This window comes from Calliopsis andreniformis, chromosome 7 (genome assembly GCF_051401765.1).
Source record: "Calliopsis andreniformis isolate RMS-2024a chromosome 7, iyCalAndr_principal, whole genome shotgun sequence".
NCBI lineage: Eukaryota > Metazoa > Arthropoda > Insecta > Hymenoptera > Andrenidae > Calliopsis > Calliopsis andreniformis.
In genome coordinates, this window is record NC_135068.1 from 8,967,429 (window position 1) to 8,992,261 (window position 24,833).

The 24,833-nt window shown below is 39.1% G+C and overlaps 1 protein-coding gene across 8 annotated transcripts in view; it reads left to right on the plus strand.

The window, feature by feature from the left end:
• Tmod (tropomodulin) overlaps positions 1-24,833 on the plus strand; it is an 80,657-nt gene that overhangs the window by 44,816 nt on the left and 11,008 nt on the right. For 4 of the 8 annotated variants that reach the window (XM_076382471.1, XM_076382475.1, XM_076382474.1 and 1 more), the window contains 9 exons: positions 11,561-11,713; positions 11,787-11,954; positions 12,017-12,143; positions 12,218-12,438; positions 12,516-12,670; positions 12,750-12,846; positions 12,935-13,082; positions 15,574-15,653; positions 21,296-21,434. In XM_076382471.1, coding sequence (XP_076238586.1) covers positions 11,561-11,713; positions 11,787-11,954; positions 12,017-12,143; positions 12,218-12,438; positions 12,516-12,670; positions 12,750-12,846; positions 12,935-13,082; positions 15,574-15,650 — 1,146 coding nt within the window. In that variant the 3' untranslated portion in view covers positions 15,651-15,653; positions 21,296-21,434. Of the gene's footprint in view, positions 1-10,846; positions 10,997-11,560; positions 11,714-11,786; positions 11,955-12,016; positions 12,144-12,217; positions 12,439-12,515; positions 12,671-12,749; positions 12,847-12,934; positions 13,083-15,573; positions 15,654-21,295; positions 21,435-24,833 lie in introns of those variants that run through there. The other 4 variants (XM_076382476.1, XR_013002348.1, XM_076382473.1 and 1 more) reach the window with 4 other exon arrangements.

A 24,833-nucleotide genomic window follows, 5' to 3' on the forward strand; every position in this document is an offset into this window, starting at 1 on the left:
AGCGGCCGATATAACATAATACAGCAGCGAATAGCGAAACGGCCGCATCAATTAATTGTACAAATGCCTCGATCGATCAAACACGAGTCTTCTATCTCCACATCGCCCCTCTTGTCGACGTTGTTTTCGTTGATTTCATTTCCCGTGGTGATACGCGCCTCATTGTTGCTCCGGGCTGCTGATGGGCTCTGTCGTTTATTATATTCCGTGTATGACAAAGTGTCTCGATTAGTTTTTCAAATATGAACACCTGTGACTGATTGGTCTCGAAAATGGTCAAGACTTGGGGACATAGATTATGATGGGATGAACATTAAATGACCTAGGGGAAAATAAAAACATTAAGTATTAGATATGCATGGTAGGATCTAGGTTAGGTTTCTCAAACATGGACATTTATGATTGATTGGTCCTGAAATTTGTCAAGTTTTGAGAACATAAAATCCAAAAACAAACAAAAGTGAAACAAAAAAAGGTGAAACAAAAGTTAAATGATCTAGGGAAAAAACGAAGACACTAATTCTTAGATAAATATGGTAGGCTCTGGTTTAGGTCAGAGTTAGGTTTCTCGAACATGGACACCTGTGACTTGGTCTCGAAAATTGTCAAGTCTTGAGGACATAAACTCTGGTGAAACAGAAGTTAAATGACCTAGGGAGAAAATGAAGATACTAGCCCTTAGATAAGTATGCTAGTGCCACAGCATTTAGACTGATGCTATTTCCAATATTTAAAAAAAGTAAAATAACTTGAGAATAGCAAATTTAATTGTAATGTTTCAAGGAAGTTGTCAATTAAATGTGATTAGAGGTTTGCAAGAGGGAGGATCGAAATTGATTGCTATCCAAAACTGGCGGAAGCGTTCTGCTGTGCGCCTCGATACGCACGAGGTCGTTCTCCATTCGCAGATCGTTCGATAAAACGCACCGACGATATTTATAAGTCACGCGCGAACACCGGAAGATCGTATCGAGAACTGTTGACCTACGACAACCGCCATGGCAGTGACCAGGAAACTGCCATGGCGAGCTGATGATCTCTCCACTTGCAGTTTCATTAAGGCTTCTTCTGTATTCGATAAATAACTCTTTTCAGTTTAAGAGTATTAAGCTCTATAAGATTTGGGAATTTTCTTGAAAAAGTGACAAGAAATGAAAAATAATTATGAATCTTTCAAAAATAGTAAAATGTGAAAATCTTCGCAATTCAATTTTGAACATCTAATATTGAAAATTGGTTTCCAAATTAAAATAACTCCAATTCAATAAGTATACACTGTGTGAATCCACTTACAAACTCGTTATAAGCTCACAGCCACTATCATGTTTCCTATAACCAACTTCTCATATCATTTGCATATAATTTGTTGAGGTTCAAATGAATTGATAATACATAAATCAATCTCTAAAAAAGATTGGCATTAACACTTCTTTATATGCTCACTATTTCTAACTTTTCATGAACCCAGTTTCGAGACACTGAAAATTTGGCATGTCCACGCAGCCAGCGTCCTCAAAGTCGCATTTCGTGGTGGAAGGAAAGTTTGGGACTGGCTTCCCTGAAAAGTCGACACGATGACCCAGATCACCGAGAATCGATACACTTTCACGATTACGGGACCTCTCGCGTTTCGCCCGCGAATCGGGTTCAATCGGTGGGCGACAGCGCGTCTGGCGGGTCGCCAATAAGGATCTCTTGTTTGTACACGAATTGACTCTCGAAATGTATCGATCGCGCGCTCCTGCGGCGAACAATGCGTCCCGCCGCAAAATTGGTGGAAGCCAACTGAACGTCACGACGCTCTCACGAATCGACGTCAATACAAGGCGTTGCATCATGTGTCGTGTCCAGTAAATCATATGCGATGATTTATGTTGACGTCTGGTCCGATGGCCGAGAATTACACGTGTATCGCGGAAGAGTCGAGACTGATGCGCTTTGGTTACAGTGTGCGATCGGGATTATTCTAACGACAGTGAATTCTAGGTTTATTGCGGACCCACAGCTGTCGTTTGAGTCAACCACTCTATTTTCGGGGGTGAATGTGGTTTTCGGTGCATTAGCTTAGTGGCAGAATTTGTTAAATCGAGGGAGATGTGATCGTAGATCGTGGATCCTAGGAAGCTTGAGTCTGTAGCAATTGGGGGCATATTATGCACAAGTATTAGTAGAGAACCACTGTACATATAATTCTGTTTTTATTATTTTTATATGTAATATTCATGCTGGGAATATCTTTAAGATTAATTTCAGAATCTCTAAAAGTTTCATAATTTCAGATTTTCAGATATTCAGATCCTTAAACTTTCAGGCTTTCAGATTTTGAGATTTTCATAAGTTCATCATTTCAGATTTTCGGACTGTGAGATTTTCAGGCTTTCAGATTTTCAGATTTTGAAACTTTCATAATTTCATCATTTCAGAATTTCATTCAGATTTTAAGATTTCGAGATTTTCATAATTTCATCATTTCAGATTTTGGGACTGTCAGGTTTTCAGGCTTTCAGAATTTCAGAATTTTAGATTTTCAGATTTGCAAGTTCTTTCTGTTTAACTGTTTCCATCTAAATACAAATCTGACAGGCTTAAAATATTGCAGATTAATTCACACAGCCAGCACTCAACAAAACCTATCTAAACATGTCAAACGCAATTAGAGTTGAATTACTGTATACCTACAATTTCCACGGTGCAACAATTTCATAAATTTTTCATTTCATTTACAGTAATACGATCCACTTTCCCATTTAAAACAGGATCACAGAACACTTCGGCCAGGTTCTCGGCTCGACTTTAAAAAACATAAAAGTCTAGACTACAAACTGCAACTGGCCTTACTCAGGATTCTCCATTGAACCAGAAACTTTATATCTTATCCTGATGCAAATTTTACGTCAACTCGAACGTTTCGTTCAATGAACAAAAAATCCCCGAATAACTAGGCTACTTTCACGTTTCATCGTCGACTTGACTTGAACTCAGCACCTCCTGGTTCCTAATTAGAATTAATTATATACATTACTATATATTTTGTGACTGACGCGGAATAACGATGCAATTAATTTTCTAATTTAAGTTAATGAGGATGGGAGCATCATTCTTCAAAAATATGTTATTAAACTCTGCAGGCTGAATCGTTAACTCTTTTCTTTCGTAAGAGCCTCAAGCATATTCGATGGTCCTAGGTTCGTTTGCGACCTAACGGTCGTTAATGTCCACGCAGCGTGACGACTATAGCAACGGTTCCTCCTGCAGAATGAGCTATTTCTAGCCAGAAAACAGCAGGAGCCGCTATTCTCTCAAACAATAGGCAGTTCCCAGATCGTTTAGTACATCGCGTCAGTCACATTACAGGGCTTGGGCCTGATAGGCTCACGCTATCAAATTTCCTGTCCACTTTGCCACAAGAGCTGTACAGCCTGAACAGTTTATTAGTACAGTAATCTCTCGTTATAATCTTGCTGCTATGTCGACTGTATCTTGTAGTTACTTAAAGCTGAAGCGTGTTACTTCATGTAACCAATCTTTAATAAGATCAAAGTAGATTACCACGAGAACAGGTTGAGGAAATAGTCTATTGCACATGACGTTGCCAACTTTAACTGATAAGTATTTTGCTACAGTAGAGTTCTGATCGGTCTACAAATCCTTTCTTCACCATAAGGTAGAAAGCTCACATACTGAATGGATCCTAATCGTTGATCCCGTAATTTTTGCTTCGTCATGGGAGAAAGACACCGATTGGAGTCGAGTTTCCAATTTCTAGCCGTGGAAACCCGAGTAGATTCGCTCGCTCGCGTCACGATACCCAAAGAAACTATGATGATCGCCCGACGCAACATGCAAACGAGTCTCCGCAAAATAGCGGATCGACATTATGCGAGCGCGTTATTGTTAACGTCACCGTTACTCAAGACTAGGTTCAGTTACGAAACAACTGTAACCGAGCTGAGTGGAGTCGACAGGAAATGCTTCTGATGATTCCACAACGTGTCCCAATTACTCTGCGCGCTGACGCCACTAGGAAGTTGTTTATGCGAAAGTTGTTTGGCTTAGGGGAACCAATATGACAGGAAAATTGACCTCTCTGTTTGGATTGTGAAGACTTTGAATGATACTATTGGCACAGGGCTTAAGAATCAACTATTTAGCCATCATTCAAAATATGGGTGCCTCAGAAGGTATTAGCCTCGGGCTATTTGTCTTTAATTGCGCTACACGTGCTAATAATCCAGCAAATTGTTATTCATACCCTACTAATTTCAAATTCAACGCCATAGAACAGAGAGATCAAAGAGAACTCTGATAAAAACGTAAACTTTATGTAATTACAAGTTTGCCCAAATCTGGGATCTTTTGCATTTCATCGAGGAATATTTCCTCGAATAGATAAACATATCGCCTTGCCTTGATATCGCAGATTGACTTGCAGATACAGTTACGCGTGGGTGGCAAATAATCGCAGCTGGCGTTCGCTCCCAAGGATATCATTGATCCTCAATAACGCAAGAACATCTCTGGACGGGGCAGCGAGTAGAGAAGTCAGCTCTTACCTCATCTATGTTTACCTGAAAGTGCAAGAACTGCTGCGCCTTCTCGATTAGCTTTGGAATACTCGAGAGTCCAAGTTTCGTAACTCCTCTGCCCAACCATAGAAGGCCTTTTGCTCGACGCCTGTTGCTCCGTTTTAGCTCAACTTATTGATAACTTTGGTTAATTAAGTACTCGTGGGGTCCCTGGTGTCTTGAGAGAACGTGAGCTTTTGCTCCTGGGGTACTTCAAGCTGTAATTTTTGGAGAATCTGAAGACTTCTTAATGACTAATTAAGAGGACTCAAGACTCCTTATTTTCGGAACTAGTGGATTAAGTACATTCTGCTGGTAATAAACTTATTCGGTGGATTCTTTAACATTCAGTGTCTACAAATGAGGTTTAAAGCTTCAAATACTTATCCTAATGTTGTATCTAAGAGTCTTCTAGAATTGCAGACCAACTTTGCTAGAATTTGTCTTTTAACATCCCAGATTAGTAGAACTGTACTTCAAGATTAAAAGGATTAGAGGCTACTGCCCTTAAGCCTGTCGCCAGCTTTATTTGGACTATTGTAAGGTTCCTGAGAATATTCATTTGCAAGCTTTTGTTATTCAAGTAATGCTTGTTCCATATTAGGTATTTTTGTCTAGTTGCCAAATTGTCAGAGCAAAACTGCTCTGCTAAAAGGATTGATCCTGAAAGCCCATACTAGAGAGTCCATTTTATGCACTCTGCAGCAGACTTAACGGAATACAAAATTTTATTTTCGTTTGTGAGGAGTATGAAGGCTCAATTCATCGACAGTGTTCTTTTGAATAGAACCATTGATTGGTTGTCTTCAGCGAGACAACATCGATCTGTCTGCTTCGAGCATACTTCCAAGCATTCACTGTCAGCAGGCAGACAAGAAAAAGCTCCCCACAGTCAAAGGCAAAGCTCCCCCGGCGATATTTCATTCGCGATCGGGTTGGCCGAAATAAATAGTCGCGTCTAAGCTTAGAAATGAATGAGCACCAAAAATACGGAGCCTTTCGCAGTACGTACGTTTCTTCGTTTTTTCACATTTGCTAGATGGGGCGTTGCCCGTCTGGCCCGACTGTCATCCACTTCTGCGAATGTGAATACACCTTTCATAGAATTAAAATTGCTGTGCTTTTTTCTATAGACCGTGTCCTGAGAACTTGCAATTACGTGTCAGCAAATGTTTCAACAGCTTGTGCATCCATGCTGAAGTTAGTTTCAGTAGCAATGGAGTCTTTACTTGATAAATGTTAGTGTTTAAATTATCCTCTGCAATTATTACTTTTTACTGGCCATAAATTGAAAGAACTCGAGAAAAAGGTTCAAAGAGAAAGTAACTCAGTACAGGACTCTCTTGAACTTAGGGTCCCTAAGGTGTCAGCCTTGATCACTGAACCTTCCTTAATCCTCAGCACTACCTTCAGAGGTTGCAGTAGGGAAGCCCCCTCTTTGCAGACCTTTTCACCCTTCTGCATCTATATTAGGGTTCCACAATTTAGTAAAAATAATTCATCAAAGAAGACACCGGAGCAGTTACCTCTCAAAATGTTCCATATTAAAAGTTAACAGTGATATTTCACTGTATTTTAGTTCAAAATATACTGCAGTATCTCTTGAAGCCTCGTGTGAGTAAGGATGAGGCACACTGTTATTTTTGTCTGGTTATAAAACTTGGATCGACGATGTTAGACTTGTAACATATGAAATAATCCCACGCTATTTGTCTTCAATGTTTCTCCTTACATCAAAGTGAAGTCAATTTATATTTCCTTGGCTCCACTACATTTATCGAACCTGATGCTCCGTCTTTCACCTTTTTCTTCTTGCGCGTGAATTTCCAGTCCGTGATTCCGCTACTGAAGTCACATGCAATTAGTTTAACTTTGCTTTGGAAGGGAAAACAAGATGCCAGCTTGACTGCATCTTAGTAATATCAGGTCTTAACTGAAGCAGACCCACGTCATAACCAAGAAGCTGCAAGACAACCTGACGGAAGCGTCATGATAGCCTCTGGTCACTTTGCTTCATAATTAATGAAGACAAGAGGTCTTGGAAATGATCTACAGTGTGCGTTTCAAAGTGTCTTCGTCACAACCTTGAAATTACAATTTTAGTCCCTCGTAGACAGACTGAAGTCCGAAATAAGCATTTCCAGAAATTCACTCCCCTTCTTTCTCCCTTTTCGACTTCCTTTATGCGCAACGCCGCGAAACTCACTCCGGTTGACTGAACCATAGGCTCTGTGGGGTCATTAAACGCGCTTTTGAGGATGCAGCGATTCCTAATTGCGTGCATGGCTCATTAGTGCACCTCTAACGCAGAATAAATCACCTCAACTGTAGCGCTTCTGCCTTGGAGATTTAATTACCGATACTTAAATCGGTCTAATTTCGAGATACTGCGTTAGCAGAGAAAGTGGCTCCAAAACATAGAACCTGAGCTTTGAAATTGAGTCTGCAGACGGTCTAAAATGTGTTCCCTACTGTAGTGATGAATTATTGACATAGATTCGTCAGGTGATCTAAATATGCTTTGTTGAGACCTTCACGAGATGTAATATAGTTCAAATGCTTTCCATCCTTTCGTCACCTGTCGTGCATACGTTATCAAACTAGGACACTTCACGAAAACATCAGGGTTACATAAAGAACGCAGAGGAAACCATCCTCCAACGCTAGCAGGTTTATATATTCTTCCAAGCTTCACAGGACTCAATCTCATATTTTCAAATGAGGACTCATTACAGACTGAGCTGATAAACTACTTGGTCCCAATAATTTCATTGTGCGTATACAGCATGCTCTTTGAAAGGAAGCTTATCTCTTCCCTTCATCTTTGTGACCTAGGAAAAGACCGTAAACTTGACAATCAAAAATACGTTCCATCAGTCTCTCCAAGTTCCAGCTATGCACTATCAAAAGGAGGATTTATTCGGCTTCAGCAGATCCAGATACCTTGCTATTGTTAGCCAGGTCACTTCATTGAGCTCAAATCTTCATTCTCTTTCATGTCCCAGCGAAATGGCCCAGGTTTTTGGACCAAAGGGACAGGTCTCCATCTTGCTGAATAAACTGTGGACCGCTGCAATACAGCTTTCTGGACGGCCGTCAAGCGGTCCGCTTTGTTTCTGTTATTATTAGAAGCAGTGACAGGCGTTGCATTCAAATCCCGCGTGGAGGAGATAAATTTTTACCCGTCCCCGAGAAAGAGCGATCCTGGGTTGTTTCTTTTTTAAGAGCTTTCACGCGAAACCAGCGAGCCCGTTAAAACGGCGCGAAATTATTGCCACGTCTAGACGGAAAACGATTCTCACCTTTTTTCGTGGCCGTGAAAGTAAGCCGAGCGGTTTTTATTTGGTTACGCAGAAATAAACCTGCCAAGAAGCCGCACAAATTAATTAGCAGGCAGGTTTCTCGTGGCTAGTAAGAGCATAAGCGTCATCCTCTGTGCTGAAAGTTATTCACTTCAGATTTGAAGATCCTTGTCTTGATAGAGTTGTATCAACTTCATTAATTGGTTTCTTTTATCGCATTATACTTGCATAATACATAATCCACTTGTATTGCAGTGAAAAGTGCATTCAATGGTAATTTCTACCTTGCAATGGGATCTGATTGAAATTATTAAACAGCATTCTTGTAGATTGCGTAACTGGTGGTTATTATTTGTGAAGGAGTAGTGGAAGTTAGGGAAAGAATATTCATGTCTGTGAGGTAATTGATTAGAGATAATGTGAATTGTACATTGTAAACTGTTAATGAGAATAGTATAACACAAGTGGTATCGCTACTTTACTTTCATCTTCTAATACAATTACAAGTTCAGTAGGCTGAGGGTTATAAATAAGGACTCAGTTATTTATTAACAGAAGTATTAGATGAAAAGCCTGTCTATGAAAACTTTTCTGTGACTGAGGTCTTAAAATAATTAACCTTAAAGGTTAAGATACACAGTTCACTGAAAAGAGACTATATGACATTACATAGACAGAGGTTAATAAAGCTCATTAATAACGCCAGTAGTAGAACTATTAATAGTGATATTTGAACTACTACTAAAATTTCTTTAAAACCATACACCAAGAGCATTGCCTCCTACAGAAGCACTATACAGATGGAAATTAAAATTCCATCATTAAAAATCTTATAACTACTACCTCGGTTAGAAACTGCAAACAGATTCTATAATCCCTGAAAAAGCATTGTAAAAATTTCCCATAACCCTTTCAGGCCTGGTGCACATTACAGATTAACTGCTTTACTACTTCAATATCTGATTTAAAATATTAAAACTGTGACTGTAATCATGTATACGCTTTCCCTTAATTTGTTTCTTTTCAAATTAATGTCTAAAGAGGTTAAATAGAACAGTGCTATGATACCATATGCATTTGTCCTCGAAGGGTCCTCCATACTGCAGATCTTGCTGTGGCCTGTTGTCTCCATCAATTTTGATCTTGAACGTTCAAGCTGTACCAGGGTCTGCTCATTTGCATGCAAGAGAAGCCGTGCGTGGCTCAGGTGCACGCGAACCATTCATAAGCAGCGCGATCGAGCAAAAGGATATGCACTCGTTGGTGCAGCGGTGAGAGATTAAGCTGCTGGTATTACCGTGCGCAGGGGTGTAATCGTTAGTAATGCGGGCCTAGGTCACGGGCGACGGATCGTCTTTGGTGGCGGCTAGTTAGTTCACGAGAAGGCCAGTGGCCGCGCTCGCGCTCACTATAAATAATCATGGCGCGGGGATGTCCAAGTATAGACCGTTGGGAGTTTGCCAGCCTGCGAGGAGGCCTCAGCTATTTTTGAGCCTGTCGCCGCTACGAGCGCTACGACGCGCGCGATAGACACTCTCTAATCAAAACTGCACAGCCGAGGAACGACAGAGATGGCCGCTCGTGTCTTTTCCCGACAATGAACATCGGGCCTGCGCAGTGCTCCCACCTGATGCATGCAAATTTTCCCCGCTCTTCCGTGCATCACCGATCGTCGGTCTTGCACGTGACCTTGGGCAGAATTGATTTATCGCGTTAATTATCTGCTGAGGGTACACACGTGCAGTTTTGACCCTTCCAGGGGAGCATGCTGCATTAATGGGCGTATTAAATGTCATTAATGATCAGTTTAATGCTCGTGTGCTTCCCATGTCGTAGGTCTTGGTACTGCGTGGGTGGGCTTCATACTTACGCAATTGTCTACAGAATCTGTGGGTTCTTTTTTTCAATGGTATATTAGGATACCAAATCTGCACATAGTAATTATTGGTAGTCAATAAAGTGAATTGGTTCAGGTTCGCAGAGTGTTTTGCAATGGTACGAGCAAAGGTGGTCGTCGAGTTTATGAGAACAAATAAGATAAAAATGTGGGATAGAATTGCTGGGGAAAATGACTATCTTTCTGCTTGTTTCATCGGTTCTGAGATGGTTTTTATCTTGACTATGAATCTATATAGCATGCTAATGGCACTTTTTAACTTATTATCCCTATCAAAAATTGCCTTCCCACCAAGCTTTCAAGTATTCAAATCTTTAATTTATAACTTTTCAGTCTTTTTATTTATTATTCATTTAGGTTTCCCTTATGTCAATTCTTTGAAATCTGAATTCGAACTTTGAGTGACGCTACCTTGATATGATAATGATTAAAGTAGTAAAGAAGTAACTTCCTGGTTGAGATACTCTGTTGGTACTATTGGATCTTTCGCTACTCACATTTCCATATTAATATCATCCAGAGTACTGTTCATACATTTCTGGATATTCATTAATTTTTAAAAAATTGCAATAGCAGTAACAAACAATACTTTCGTATGAACTGATTACCAGGTAAAAAAATGAATATTTTAGCACTCAATTCTTTCACAATATAATAAATAGAACATCCACATAATATTCCTCCCAAAACTAGCCATTTTTATCAGTCCATAAACCCCCAAATAACGCAATAAAATGACTCCATATAAACATGTTTCGAAATTACCGCCACATGCGCTATATAACGTCAATACCTGCGCGACGCTGGACGCGCAGAAACTTTCTCCATAAGCCATCTATACTCCATTTCGCCTAATACCTTACAAGGTTGATGTCAAAATCTACTTAAATGACAATTGACAGAAAATTTCCGTGTCTCCCGAAATAACCATTGAATCCAAGCAAAAATTACTCGCAGATCGCCACCTGTGTCACGCTGAGCGACCATAAAAGAACCTACTCCAAAAACAATTAAGTGTCCACTGGACCGAAGCAAACGGCTCGTTCTTTTCTCGAACGTGGTATAAGCGTCAAAGGGCGCTGCCGCAATCAGCCGCAATCGGTGAACTGGTCAGTAAAGTGTGCGTCTGTCGTGAGAAGTGGGTGAGGTATTTGATTACCAGCGATTCACCTAATTCCACGTCGGTGGTCCATCAGCGATTACGCTATTTTCCAGCGAACAATTGATTTGTAGTAAGTTCCGTTCTCGTTCAGGCGGAATCATTTCCTATAATCGGGCGTGAATCTTCGTTCAGCGTGGGTTGCCGATTTGGCAGATGAGTTGTCAATGAAAATCGATCCCGAATTATCTGGGCCAAAGGGCATCAGCCGCTTTGGACAGTTGCCGAATTTAAATGCAAGTTGTCGATTCGCTGATCGTTCGATCAGGAACACTGGTTGCTCGCGCTCCTACGCCCGCAACGCGTGTCGTGACGAAATATTTCCCTGCTGATATCATTGCACTGCGGAGAATTGAATTCCTCGCGGAGTTACTCAACGCCTCTCCCGATTGTTTCACTGAACTCCACTGGCGAACTCCGTTCGTGAGAGGAGAGTGAAATTAATTATTTTCGTATATGACAGAGGAATCATTTGTAGTGGCAGTTTATAACAGTTTTGTGGGAGATTAATTGTAGTTTTAGTGGAGGCCAGTTGAATACTGTTAGCTCTGTAGAAGCCATTAATTATAGTAATAATATAAGTAAGATGTCGAGGAGATACTCCGTTGTTGATGAGGCACCATGGGAATCTTTTCAGACTTCGTCGACAACCAAAACGACCACTATGACAACTGCAGCAAAGCTGTATGGCAAGGATTTGAGCGAGTATGATGACGTTGATGTGGACGAGTTGCTGGCGCAACTGACCCCTGAGGAGATCAATATACTAGCCAAGGAAGTGGATCCTGATGTAAGAATTATTGTTATTGTATATTTTGTGAAGCTGGCGTGGTTGTTAATGGTGATTCGTAATATTTTTGTAGGACAGTTTTATGCCACCCTCCCAGCGTTGTAGCTACGAATGTGATAAAAGTCCAACGGGCCCACTAAATCGTAAGAAACTTATCGAACACATCAATAAACAGGCGTTAGAGACCCCAGATAAACCTGAGTTGAAACCTTACGTACCTGGCGTTATCAGAGGCAAAAAGGTGCGTATTCTTAATTTATATAATTCAGGAATAAATTCATAGCGTCTTACTATGTTTTCCAGTGGGTTCCACCTCCTCAAGAAACCGTAAAAGAGAAAGAGGCAGACGAACAAATTGCTATCGATCTTGGAGAGGAGTACGAGCAGGCACTGTCCAATGCTACCCAAGAAGAAATTATTGATCTTGCTGGTACGTAATAAGCTGGCGTCACTTTGACTCGTAGACTACTAAATAGATATTACTTCATTTTTCTTTCTGTACAGCTATTCTTGGATTCCATTCCATGATGAATCAAGACCAGTATCATGCCTCTCTCTTAAACTCTGGTCAGCCTGTTGGCTTGGGTTGGGATGGGATCACGAAAGCTAGTCAACCAAAACCCTACCCAATGGAACCACCCAATGACACAGACGTTGATGCCACTATCAAACAAGTCAGAGAGGATGATTCCTCTTTGATTGACTTGAACTGGAATAATATTAAAGTAAGGATACGAGTCCTAACACTTTTAATTAGGCAAGGAGTGTGATTTTCATTAAATGTTCACTTGGTGTTTCATAGAATATATCTGATGAGAAGTTTATTCAACTCTTTGAAGGACTGGAGATGAACACACATCTCGAATCTTTAAGTTTAACAAACGTGGGACTCACTGATAAGACTGCGCAAAGGTTGGCAGAAGCCTTGGAGAAAAATTCTACGCTCAGAGTACTCAAGTTAGTATTTTACTATTTATGGATTCTGCTGTGCATTAGAAATATGAATTATATACAATTGTGTTTGATTTCTTTTCAGTGTGGAAACAAACTTCATAAGCCCATCTGTGATAGTCAGGCTCATCAGGGCGCTCCTTAAAACAAAATCAATAGAAGAATTTCGATGTTCGAATCAGGTAAAATATAGCTGAAATTACAGTTATTTTATTTTACACTGCGATTTTTCACATTATCTGATGTATCTGTGTCATTGTTTATGTGCAGAGGTCACAGGTGTTGGGAAATAAAATCGAAATGGAAATTACACAGCTGGTTGAACAAAATCCAACACTGCTTCGACTTGGTCTTCACTTGGAGTTCAATGACGCTAGACATCGTGTGGCTGCACATTTGCAACGCAACATCGATAGGAGTAAGTACACAGACGACTGTCCCAAAGAATTTTCTTTTTCAAACTTTATATCGTGATCGTATTATTTTTTAAAACCGTGAAAGTAAAAAAATTGACTCAATTCTAGTCGATCGTTAAAAGTTCCCTAAAAAAAGACAAAAGAAACATTTTATTTTTCCTGAGAACGTAAATTTATATAAATTTCACTTTAAGAAATAATCTGTAAAATAACTTATCTGTAAGATAAGTAGCATTTCTATACATGTATATTATTTTAAGCGTCATATCTATATCTCTGATGTAATTTTCTAGTTATATCAGAGATATCCGTGTTTATTAGTTTACTCGATTAATCACTTTCTTTCAGGTACATTGTTTCTGACATATTTCTGATACATTACAAGCGTTCATTTTAGTACATCTATGAAAAAAATATGTGCCACGTTGAAATCGTAATATTTTTAATTCAAGTATTTAGTAATACACTATAAACAGACGTTCACTGTCTACTCACTTTATGGTGGTGTTTAAACGAATAATTTTTCGTTTAGATGGGAGCAATTGTATGGGGGACCATGGAGATCATATGATGAAATGCTTCTAACTCTTCTGAATCTGCTTCGTAGTCTTTCATAGCGCTTTACTAGTACATCATCATTCATCCATTCATCCCGCTAAATTCATTTATTATTTTTCTAGCTAGTGGCATAGAGGTAATTATGAGACCCTCGTGTGCACCCATTCGAAACCTATATTTTTCCCACAACATATCTCTAACGTTTTCAAAACCATCAATTATCATATCCCAATGCACTTTCTGATGCACATTTCATCCAACCGAATGATTCCATTTCCTGAAAATGTTCCAAAAGATATTGCACCTAGAACATGAATCAGCAAATGCAAAATATGATCGATTTGTTTTCGATTTTCAGCCAAGTACAGAACCAAAGGTTAAAGTACATAAGCATTTGATTCGGTATGAATCTGTTTAAATCACATTCCTCTTCCATTGTTGCTTATACATTATGTCGCTTATTTAACGTTTGATAAATGAAACAGCAGATAAAGGGTGTGACTCATGCTTCTGCGTATCTTTGCTTTATTAATCAAAGATTGTGTTTAATTACCTCGATTGTTTCACGAGACGAAACACCCGAAGCTGTATTTGTTCGGCTAAAGTCTTCCATACTATACGATATTTTTATAAAAATAATTACCGCTGGAATTCTAGGTCAAAATCTTCTTTTATACTCGTTGGCATGTTCAGTACACACTCTACCTGACCCAATGCAAGCTTGTTTAATTTTCCTCTCCGCTTTGTTATTCACATACTCAACACAAACACGTAAAACGACCCCCTTGGCCTTTTTAAATGTCAGCAAAATATTCAGTCCCTCCCCTATCAAGTTTTTTACAATATTATTGAGAAATTTAATTGATTATTTATTTTGTTAGTCTGTCGTGTGGCACGCGCTAAGGCAGAGAGTGGTGAACCCTCACAAAATTTCATTATCCCCGTAGGCACCATAAAAGACAGAACGTAACGCTGATTAGCGTAGTGAGTAAATTTCTTGTTGAAAATATTCCTGTTACTTTTATATTGTTTTGAGAACTTGTCTTTGATGCATTCGTCTATAATATTAATGATAATGTCCCGAATGTTTATGAATGTTGGGTTCAAACGATACCTTTAGAAATAATAGCATTTGAGTCCGTCCAGAAGAAATTTTGTCTGTTTGAAATCGTTTTCACAAGCATTTTGTATCAGTGCAACCAACTTGTTTTTTTTTGTACAGATTTCAATTTAATTAATGATGGTCTTTGTCAATGAAAGAATGTTCATCCTCTGTAAATGGGAATGCTATTAGTTATGTCGATGTTATGGTACTAGAGATAAATACAGTACTGATATTAATAGTAACAACTCAATAGTATTATTAACGATATTATTGTCAGTACCAGTAGCAGCGAACGTTCCCATTAAACATTTATGCAAATCACTTACCCTAACATACATGCATCCTCAGCATGATTTTATCTTAAGTTGCTCTCGCATCATCCTCTTATTTTATCCTAATGCATACCAGCTAACGCTATACATATGACATAAGAAATTTAGGGAAAAGGGCAGTAACACTAGCATGAGGGAAAATGGCGATTTTTAAGAATAGAAATATCACTTCAACAAAATCAAAGTCTCTAATTGCTAGGATATATAGAGTTCTTACATGAACTGACTTTATGAACACTATAATGATACAGTCAACAAATCATGGCGTGCCACGGCTATCTTTAGCTGAGCAAGGAGAAGCTTAAAAGTGTCTTTTCTTCTATTCAGTGTTACTTTATAGAACCCTGTAAAGTAATAGTAGCAGATGTCTCCCTTGCCAGGCTAAATTGAAAAGCCAAACAGTCTCTAGTATACACGACTTGACCACCCGCCGATGAGAGACTCAACGAGTCTAAAGCTGCGATTTGTACTTACGACACCTCTATTCTTTCCCAACAGTACGGAAAGACCTAACGCTGCGGCTACAGTTCCGATTCTTTAACATGAACCACAGGAAACCTGCCTTGATTCAATGAAAGGTAGCTACACGTTGAGTGGTGCTCGAGTGGATTGCGCTCTCGTTTCTCTCTGAACAAGCCCCTAATCTTGCTATTGCCATTTTTGCAGCTTCCACTAATTCCGCTTGGCAGTAGAACTCAAACTCTCTAAGCGCACCAAAGTGCGCCATAGGAGCAACACAAACACATGGCTGACAGGTAGACGTTGGAATCTTTAAACCAAAAATGGGCAAAATGATTAACTTAGGGTATCCCATGATGGATACTAGGTGTTCAAATCTTCTCTGAGCCAAGTAGGCAATCACAGATCATTAGAAAGTACAAAAACTTAGAGGATTAAGTATCCTATGATGGCTACTAGGTGTCCAATCTTTTCTAAGCCAAGGAAGCAGTCACTGATCATGAAAAAGTAAAAGGACTCAAAGAATTAAGGCTAGATAGTGAATATCAAAGTGATCAGCAAATTTCGAACACAATGCTCTCTGATCTGGCTTACACTGAGAAAGGTCCTGAACACAAACAGAAGCGTTTCTCCATCGATTTACGTTTAGAATCCTGTAGCTATCGTGCAGCCGATAATGGAGGCCGAAAAGAGAATTTCGCGCTTGATCTGACACGTCGTTAACTGGGAATCGGGCGTTCGTAGACAAGCTTTAACTCTGCTCGACGGCCCTGCTGCTAGGTTTAGGCGCATCCCCTATCAAGCCCGATGAAGTCGTGACGCGTTAATTTCCACGCAAGCCTCCAGAAGCTCTGTACGCTTTGCGTGACGTCCTCTCAACGTTGAATGTCGAGCAACGAACAGCTTAACACGCGTCGACGTATGTAGCGATGGGATCAAGCGTATCGTGAGCAGCACCAAAGCTAAATGGAACAGAGGATAGGAAACACTGGAACTTTGTAGATGTCCCTTTTTAAAGGTAGTCACAGGAAAAGTTACGCGCAGTTGGAATGTGCCACTGCAGTGTCAAGTCCAGTTACAGCAGGTTGTTAACGAATCTAATATGTGATTCAACTTGTAATTTTGTGGATGAAAGGACTGTCTGACTAGGGAATTTTGTGCCCTATTTGCTATATTATGTGTATGTATTTCAGAGGAAAAATGTTGGACAAAATTACTGTGTCTGTGGTGAAAGTTTCAGAGAACTAATTTTTTTAGTAATTTCTAGTAATTTTTTAACTGTTTCATCCTGAAAAGGATTAGTGTTCCTTTTAGTTTCTAGTTTGCAGTTTCAATTCTTTCCCACTTAATATATTTTAATTTCTATAAAGGTTTAAGTTCTCAAAGGCACTGCTATCTAGAGCATACCATTTAATATAATTCATCTTTTCCAATTTAATTTTCTTACTTTAGAAAAATCTAGTTCTAAATCTAGTACTTTTTCAGCTTTTTTCCCCTATCTCGCGTAATTTCATATTTTTCCAGATCCAATTTTGGAAGTTCTCAAACAATATCCATAGAATAGAACTTCGTGTCTCTATCAAGATTTTCAGTCTCGCCCATTTGAACGACGGTGTAGTTCAATTTACACTCACTGACATGTACCGTGTGCTGATTAAGTCGCGTTGAAACTGTTCCGTTGGATCAGCCGCGAGCTGCTCACGATAAACTTCTTCCCTCGCGCGTGGGGGCGTACAACTCAATTAGGCGGTCGTTTGGAGAAAAGTTGGTAGCCAGATTGCCGTTTTGCAGTTCAGTTAGCTGTTTACGTATGTAGGAAAATGGGAGTAATTCCTCTCTGTCACGCGAGTAACTTTCGAAGCTGGTGGAAGACATTATTTTCATTTAAAAGGCTCCGCTACCTTGCCCCCCTTTCCCCCCTCCTTTTGTCAGCCTCCTGCTTTTCAGTGGAGGTAGTTATACTGTTAAGTCGAATCATTAATGAGAATTTTTCTTTACGTTTCGCTGGAGGGCAAAAGCAGTTCTTTGTGATGAAAAAGTGAAATAGAATCTTATCGTTTGAGAAAGAGAATTTATCCTCATTCAAGATTGCAATAGTAGATCAATTTTACTTTCCTTTTATTTAATTGCGAAAGTTTCATACGAATATAGTTACTTGGACGATGGATGAAGTATTTTGTGGATATTAAATGTTTATTCAAATCAGTGTTTCGCTGGTAATGTTGTACTAGTATCGTAATGTTTGTCTTCTAAAACTTCATCTACAGTAAAGTTAAATGGATTTTCAGTGGACAGTAGCATACAAGAAGTTCAAACACACAGGGGGTTAATTACCAAATTACAAACTTCTGTTAAGCAGTTCCCTGTACTATCTATTCGCAGTACACAAAATTAGATCAATTTGTAACGACCAGTATCAGTAAAAACTTACCCATGGCAAATATTTAGTTACTACAGCTGCCCAGCGTGCAGGTCGATGAGCCAAGAAAAGGGGTATTTAGCATAATCATCTTCAGAGTTCAGGCAAAATTGGCTGCTTGAGGTCACTGATAAGACCCAAGCTACCTTTCTTATCAGTCAGCTCATTTTGCTTCCTTACTAAAGAGAAATACAACAGACGAGAGAAAAGTAGTTAATTAATTTATAGAGAATACTGTATTCTCTCCTTCTATGCTCGCTAGTAATATTTACCAAATTTCTGTCGATTATTTAGAGAAATCAAATTTATGAATTGTGGTGGGGGGAGTGACCTTGAGCAGTCATACATCTTCTTCCCTCCTCTAATTAGTGATAGCTTAAAAGAGAGCCACCTGATGTCATAAAAATCGCAGAGCATTGTAATAGTTCAAAAAACAGTTCACACAGACACACAAGCACTCATCACGCGGATTTTCACGCAAAGATAATTCCCCTTACTGGCAACTGCTTCTGGGGCGAGCTGCGCGGTCAATGAAAATCGGTCGATTTTCACGATCTATCAGGTTTAACGCTTTAAATGTCCGTGGTGCGTCGAAAGCGTTCGATATTCACCCTGACGAGATTTTCGTGCAACAATGCCATTTCGTTAGGGGAACGATCGCTATGACACTAGTGTTCCAACGTGACATTCAACTCCTCTCGAAGTGTCAGTATTCGAAACCATTGAACCGTGGTTGAACTAATAACTAATTCCTCGTAGAATCGATTTCTGTCGATAGTTTGAAAATAACAGCGTGGCATATCGTTTTTTATATTAACACGATACTAGTGTCTTGCATTTTTTTATTGTTTTCTACTAACAAAAAAATAATAAATCGACGATATTTAATCAAGAGCTTCTTTCTTTAGCATGGAAAGTACGAGGGGCCCAGTTTTTGTTTGAATTCGATACTATGGGGCCCCATAGAGTTTGAGGAAGAAGCTCTGGTGGTGTGTGTGTTGGATCGAACCGAAACATTTTTTTATTCTGTTCTTCAAAGTGGGCAATATTTTATTATTTTTCAATAATAGATTAAAAAAATGTTTGAAAAGTTGAAAAAAGTTTGAAAAAAGTGATTGCACTTAAAGGGTGAAAAAACGAAAATGTTCGGTTCGAATTTGATGAGAGCTTGATCGATATTGCAAAGAGAAAAATTTCGAGGGTATGTATTAATTGCTATTATTAATTTAATAACAGCTACCATTTTATACTGCTATAAAGAAAGACAGATTTATCTGTTTTTTTCATCTATACGCAAGTCGAATACAAATTGTTAGTTCATATTACTAAGCAACGAAATTGCGTGTTTATTATTGAAAATTAATGCTGACAAGGTGCTGAATTTATGAACGCGAAAGCGCCATAAAAACTTGTTCATTTATTAATCTATTTATTATGCGATGCATAACAGCTCTTATATTCCCTCTTCCTTTCCTAACACTGAGTGAAAAAAATTTTTAATTACTGCAAAATTTCTCTTTTACACCTACAAAAGCCATAGACCCTGAAATAGCAAATGAATGAATGAATAAACAAGTTTTCACAGCTCCTCTAGATTCAACAATTCAGCAAGAATAAATTCAGTCTATGGAACTTAGAATTGTCAAATAAACCATTTTGTCCTCAATGTCGTTGCATAATAATTCTACAGTATCGACCAGTTTTTTTCAAAATGTTTCTAAAACGATTCAGCGTCAATAAACAAACATCAAAGACTGCTAAAAAATACAAAAAAAAAATCCACTCCACGAAGGAAGTGTTCGTTCCAAAAATGCAAAAAATATGAAGCTTCGCTCAAATACGATACAGCATCGAAAAGCACAAACAAATTCGGAATATTCTCCCTCCGTTGATGCACCAATGAGATCCGATCAAATGTTTGCATGCTCTATACGAAACTTTAATTCGCGAACAAAGCCGATAACGGATGTATCAGCAGTGGGACGAAGGGTCAGGGAAAGCGTAGCAATTTTCGTGGTGGACGAAGGACAATTAAAAAGGCAACATTCGCGCTCCCTCCGCTATATTTTATATCGTCGCCTGGTTATTCCTAGCCAGCGCAGAAAATTGCAATTTTCCCAGGGCTGGATTGCATTTTGCATAGGGCCTGGACCGATGGCTTTGAAAATTTCATCCTTTTAATCGAGTAACGCGCTGCTCTTTGTCCGCTGAAAATGACGATAATTGATTCGAGAGGTCCGTTTTCACCGAGACATAAAGTAGACACCCTCCTCCCCTTGAATCGGATCGTTTCGCTGCTCAAAGGTTTGCTCGAAATTTCCACGGGGCTGGTCGACGCGCGTTTTCCGCTTAAAAAAGATAATTAACCCATGAAAGGGCAAAAAGGAGGAGGAAAACGCGATACGCGTGTTAATTTCGACATGCGCGGAAAAATCGTGCGGGGAAAAAATCTGGATGATATTTGATCAGGTGGATGTAGTGAGAACCGAGGGAAAGTCAAATACGAACACAGATGCGTTGTTTGAAGAGCCGTGAGCATAATTGGGAATAAAATAATTCCGTTCGTGGTTATTCGTTTTAAAAATATCCACCTGTTGCGGTACTACATTTTACAGGGCCATTTCCTTCGCCTAGTGACTTTGTATCGGAGTAATAGTGGTATAATAACGTTTTTAAAACCCGGACAATTGCCTTTTATCGAACAGATATTCTCTTTGCAATATTCACGATCGAGTTTATGGAAAACGTGTATGAAGCAGGGGTTGAAAGCTACAATAATAATAAAAAACAGTCGTGAAATCTGTGCGTCCCATTTTGGCTGATATTTTACTACAGGTGATTCTCCATAAAATACAATAAATCGAAAGTGTGAGATAAACGTTTATGCGTTTAAAATCGGTCTCCGAGGTAATCACCTTTAAAATTCCCGCGGTTTCCATTCAGACGCGGCTGGAACAAAATCTAGTGGCCACTGGAGGCCACGCCTCCGCTGCGTGCGCCCCCACCGCTGGCCAGTTCGTATTGCGCGCGCAGCGAACTTTAACACGGATTATCTCGCAAATGAGGCTCTGTATAAAAAATTGCATTCGACATTTTCGACTCAGTTTTTCATGGAGAATCGTCTGCCTTACAGGACAGACGATCTACCATCATACTCTGTATGGTGGAATTTTTAGCGCTTATAACTCAGCGAATTTTCTAACAATTTCAATCCCTGTGGAAGGAGTGTTGCAAGGTGTGTCGTGTGGAGTGACAGAATGCATTCTCTTTACCGGCATGCAACCGATCGGTAAAGAATTGTCTAAACGCATATGATGACAATGTTTCGGGTGTCTGTTGCAGTACGGCAGTCCCGGCTCGGGGTGGCGACATCTTAACGCGAAGTGGCGTTCGCCTAGGTATTATTTGTACATATATTATATATTTATTTACCATATGTTATACGTCTATACATATACTATATATAAGATATGGAACATCACTTACTTTCATGCATCGCTCGCGGCATACTGTTCCCGCCTATAATTTTACACGAGTTATATAATTCAGGATCGACAAACGGGGACCTATCGAGGAAGCTTTTTCCATTTTATGTATAATTATGCCTTTTGTCAATATGTGTCAGAATAAACAGTGTCGTTCTCCGGCGTTTGTTTCAATTCCAAAACTATAACATAGCTGTAACGCAACTCGCGTGTGTCTCGTTACAATTGTGCCGATAGATGCGTCGAGTGGGCACGGAATTTTTAAATTTAATTCTTCCACTTTCTTCTTTTCGTTCCATCCGCTTTTGTTCTATCGATTCTCTGCCACGCTCGAGGACGAGCATATCCACGCTGTATATTTCGTTCTGCATGAGTATCTGTACTTTAGCGCAAATTGAACCGCAAATAAACCGCTCTGGCACTCTATCCCTCCTTGTTTACCTTAATCACGAACAATTCCGCGTGTTTTTCTTTCATCATTCTTTCAGACCGAGCTACGATCTATATTTAACCCTTAAACCAATCCCCCCACTTTTTCCATATCGAGACGAATACTGGCCTCGTCTTCCCTTGAACGCTGATTTCGTTTCCCTTTCAAATCGATTGCAACTTTATTATACGTAGCTTGATACAGTTGCATACGATTCTCGACATAAAAATGACATGGTGCGTTCACAGTGTAAGTATCGCTCTCAATTTTTTGGGGTAAAAAAGAATTAATAAAGATATATCGTTGTTTAACATCTAAATCTGTGTTACAATTATTTTTGAGGTTAAATTAGTGTGAATTAAGAAAGATATTTATTTCCTCTATATGATAGTATGCATTAAAAATAGAAAATAGAAAATTGCTATAACTTTCCACAAATTATATGGGCTTCTATAGAAAGTGCTATGCTATGTGACAACTTTTTTTAGCTAGGACGAAATAAATTGGCTGCTCGAGGTCACTATGCAAGCAAGCCCCCACTATTTCGCGATTAACCTCATTTTTCTCACCACGTGACTTGCAGCTGCTTCCCTCTGTGGGCCAAACAGTGAAATAAATATATATAGCGGGAAATTCAACTTGAAATCCACTATCAGAACTTCGAGCATCCACTTAATTTCGTCCTTAGCTTATTATCGTATACATATAAAAAGAAAAACACTAAAAATACGTGTCCTGTTGTTTTTTCGTCTGTATATTTATACGACGACAAGTTTTTAAATATTTACTACAAACATGGAGTAAAAATAAGTATCTGGATTTCAGAGCCAGAGTGTACTAAATGCACTTCTTTTTTAAAAATAATATTTTTTGATACTAAAAGTTTTTACCTTTTATATCGTTTACTTTTTCACACAGAAGTGTAGAGACTATATTAAATTCATACAAGAGCCAAACAGTAGCTGTTGGTGTTTCCTAATTCTAGCACATTTTAAATCCCTAGGTGCTTTTAGCAGTACATTTGTTTAAAAAATGATTCCAAAATTTATTTCAAAAAGCAACCGTATCTAATTCACAATTCCACTGTTAAATATCATGAAATAATACATCTTTACCTATGTTAAAAAAAAAACTAGACATATCTCTAGTGATATCAAAGTTACTAGATCTCAGCATGTTTAATTTCTTCTATTCTAAACTCTGAAAAGTGTGATTTAACACACGCTGGCTCGAATCTAGAAACTATAGACTATACAGAAAACAATTGAATCTATTTTAATCCCGCCATATTGAATTCACCATAAAGAGGGAACTTCCAATTACTAGATCGTATCGTGTTAAAGTAAAAAGAGGCATATGTAGTCTGGTGCATCGGATATTCATTCGTAGCTGCAGTTTAAGGGTTGAATATGATCTGGCCGCTCTGAATTCTAATTGTTAGCTCGGCGAAACTTCGCAGCGCGATAACGGGGAAAATATTTTCCGCGTGTAACGGCGCGTACACCACGCCATTCGGAAGCCCTTTTTATCGGCGTGCGTGCTCCCGAGTTAGAGCTGGTCGATTTCGAGATTGCAACCGGCAACGAGTAGTTAACTACATGCAGCTTGTATCGCGCCACGTGTTACCTTCATATAATAGCGCGTTTAAACCTATCCACCGTGACTTTTTTAAGGCTGATACGCGCCCCCGAGGTAATCGGAGGACTCGGCTTCTGGGGCTTCAACCTCTCGAGCGTTTCGAGCGTATTGTACGAATATATCGAGGTGCTTCGAGGGACGTCTTAATTTTCAAATTATTCGGGGATTTGCGAATTTTTTAAGGGTTTTTTGGAAGCTCGAGAAGCTGCTCGAGGGTTTTCAGAGCTTCGGGAGAAGTGAAGGGTTGAGTGGCTTGGAACCTGGGAGCTTTATAGAGGGGTCCCTGAAAGAATCGACTTCAGCGATGGGGGAAGTTTTATGAACGAGCACCCCCACTCTTCTCATTTAATATGCTTTTATCTTGGATACTTTTTCAGAAGTGGGTTAGTTGAGGTAGATTTTTGGTTACTTTGCTGTTATATCTACCTTCTTATAGTTAAATTTCTGGGGGAAATATTAGGAAAATTTCAGTGAGACTTCTCGTCCTATCTGTTATAAATGAAAAACAAGAATTATCTGTCTTAGGTAAGAATCTGTCTTTTATCTGAAAGATTAAAGTTTTCAAATTTCCTCGAAAAATTGAAGAACCTTCTAAACATGAATATTTAATTAGATTTTCTTGGAAGTCTGAATATATGCAGCTACTCACCTTACCTTCTCCATTTTGAAGTAACTTGAAACTCTTCCATTAATGAACAGACTCGAAGCATCTTCGAACCCATCGCTAGTTGCTCTCAATTTGCAGCGAGTAAATTCCTCCTTTGGCCGCGCTCGCGTGCAGAAAATTCAATAAGCTTTCGAATTTATAGGGATTCGTGTACAAGTTAATCCCTCGATACGATAACTCGGGGACACTGGTTTTTTTCGTATGCAAATCGCGCTGTCAAACAGAAATTTGTATTCTGCTGAACGTCACGTAGACAAAAATCACGTTGCACGATAATGTTGTTCGTACGTTGGCACTCGATATTTCAACGCAGTGTATCTTCCAACGATGACATAGTTCAAAATCGATCTCCGACCACTTCTGTTTTAACGTGCACGCAGTTGATTGCACTAGAAAGTCTTTTACGCACAAGTATCGTAACTAAACATTAGCGTAGACACTGTGGATTTAATATTGCTTGTTGGTCAGAATTTCTGGTAGAGAATTTATAAAATAGTTAACAAGTAGTAATATTGTCTCTTTAGGCTAAGTAGCATTAACGAGCAAAGAACTCACCAAAGGTGACTAATTTTTATGGTAGTGAATGTGAATAAAATAGTGAAAGCTGAACGAACGATCTGATGACAGTGTTTATGTTATCTGAAATTATTAATGATCACC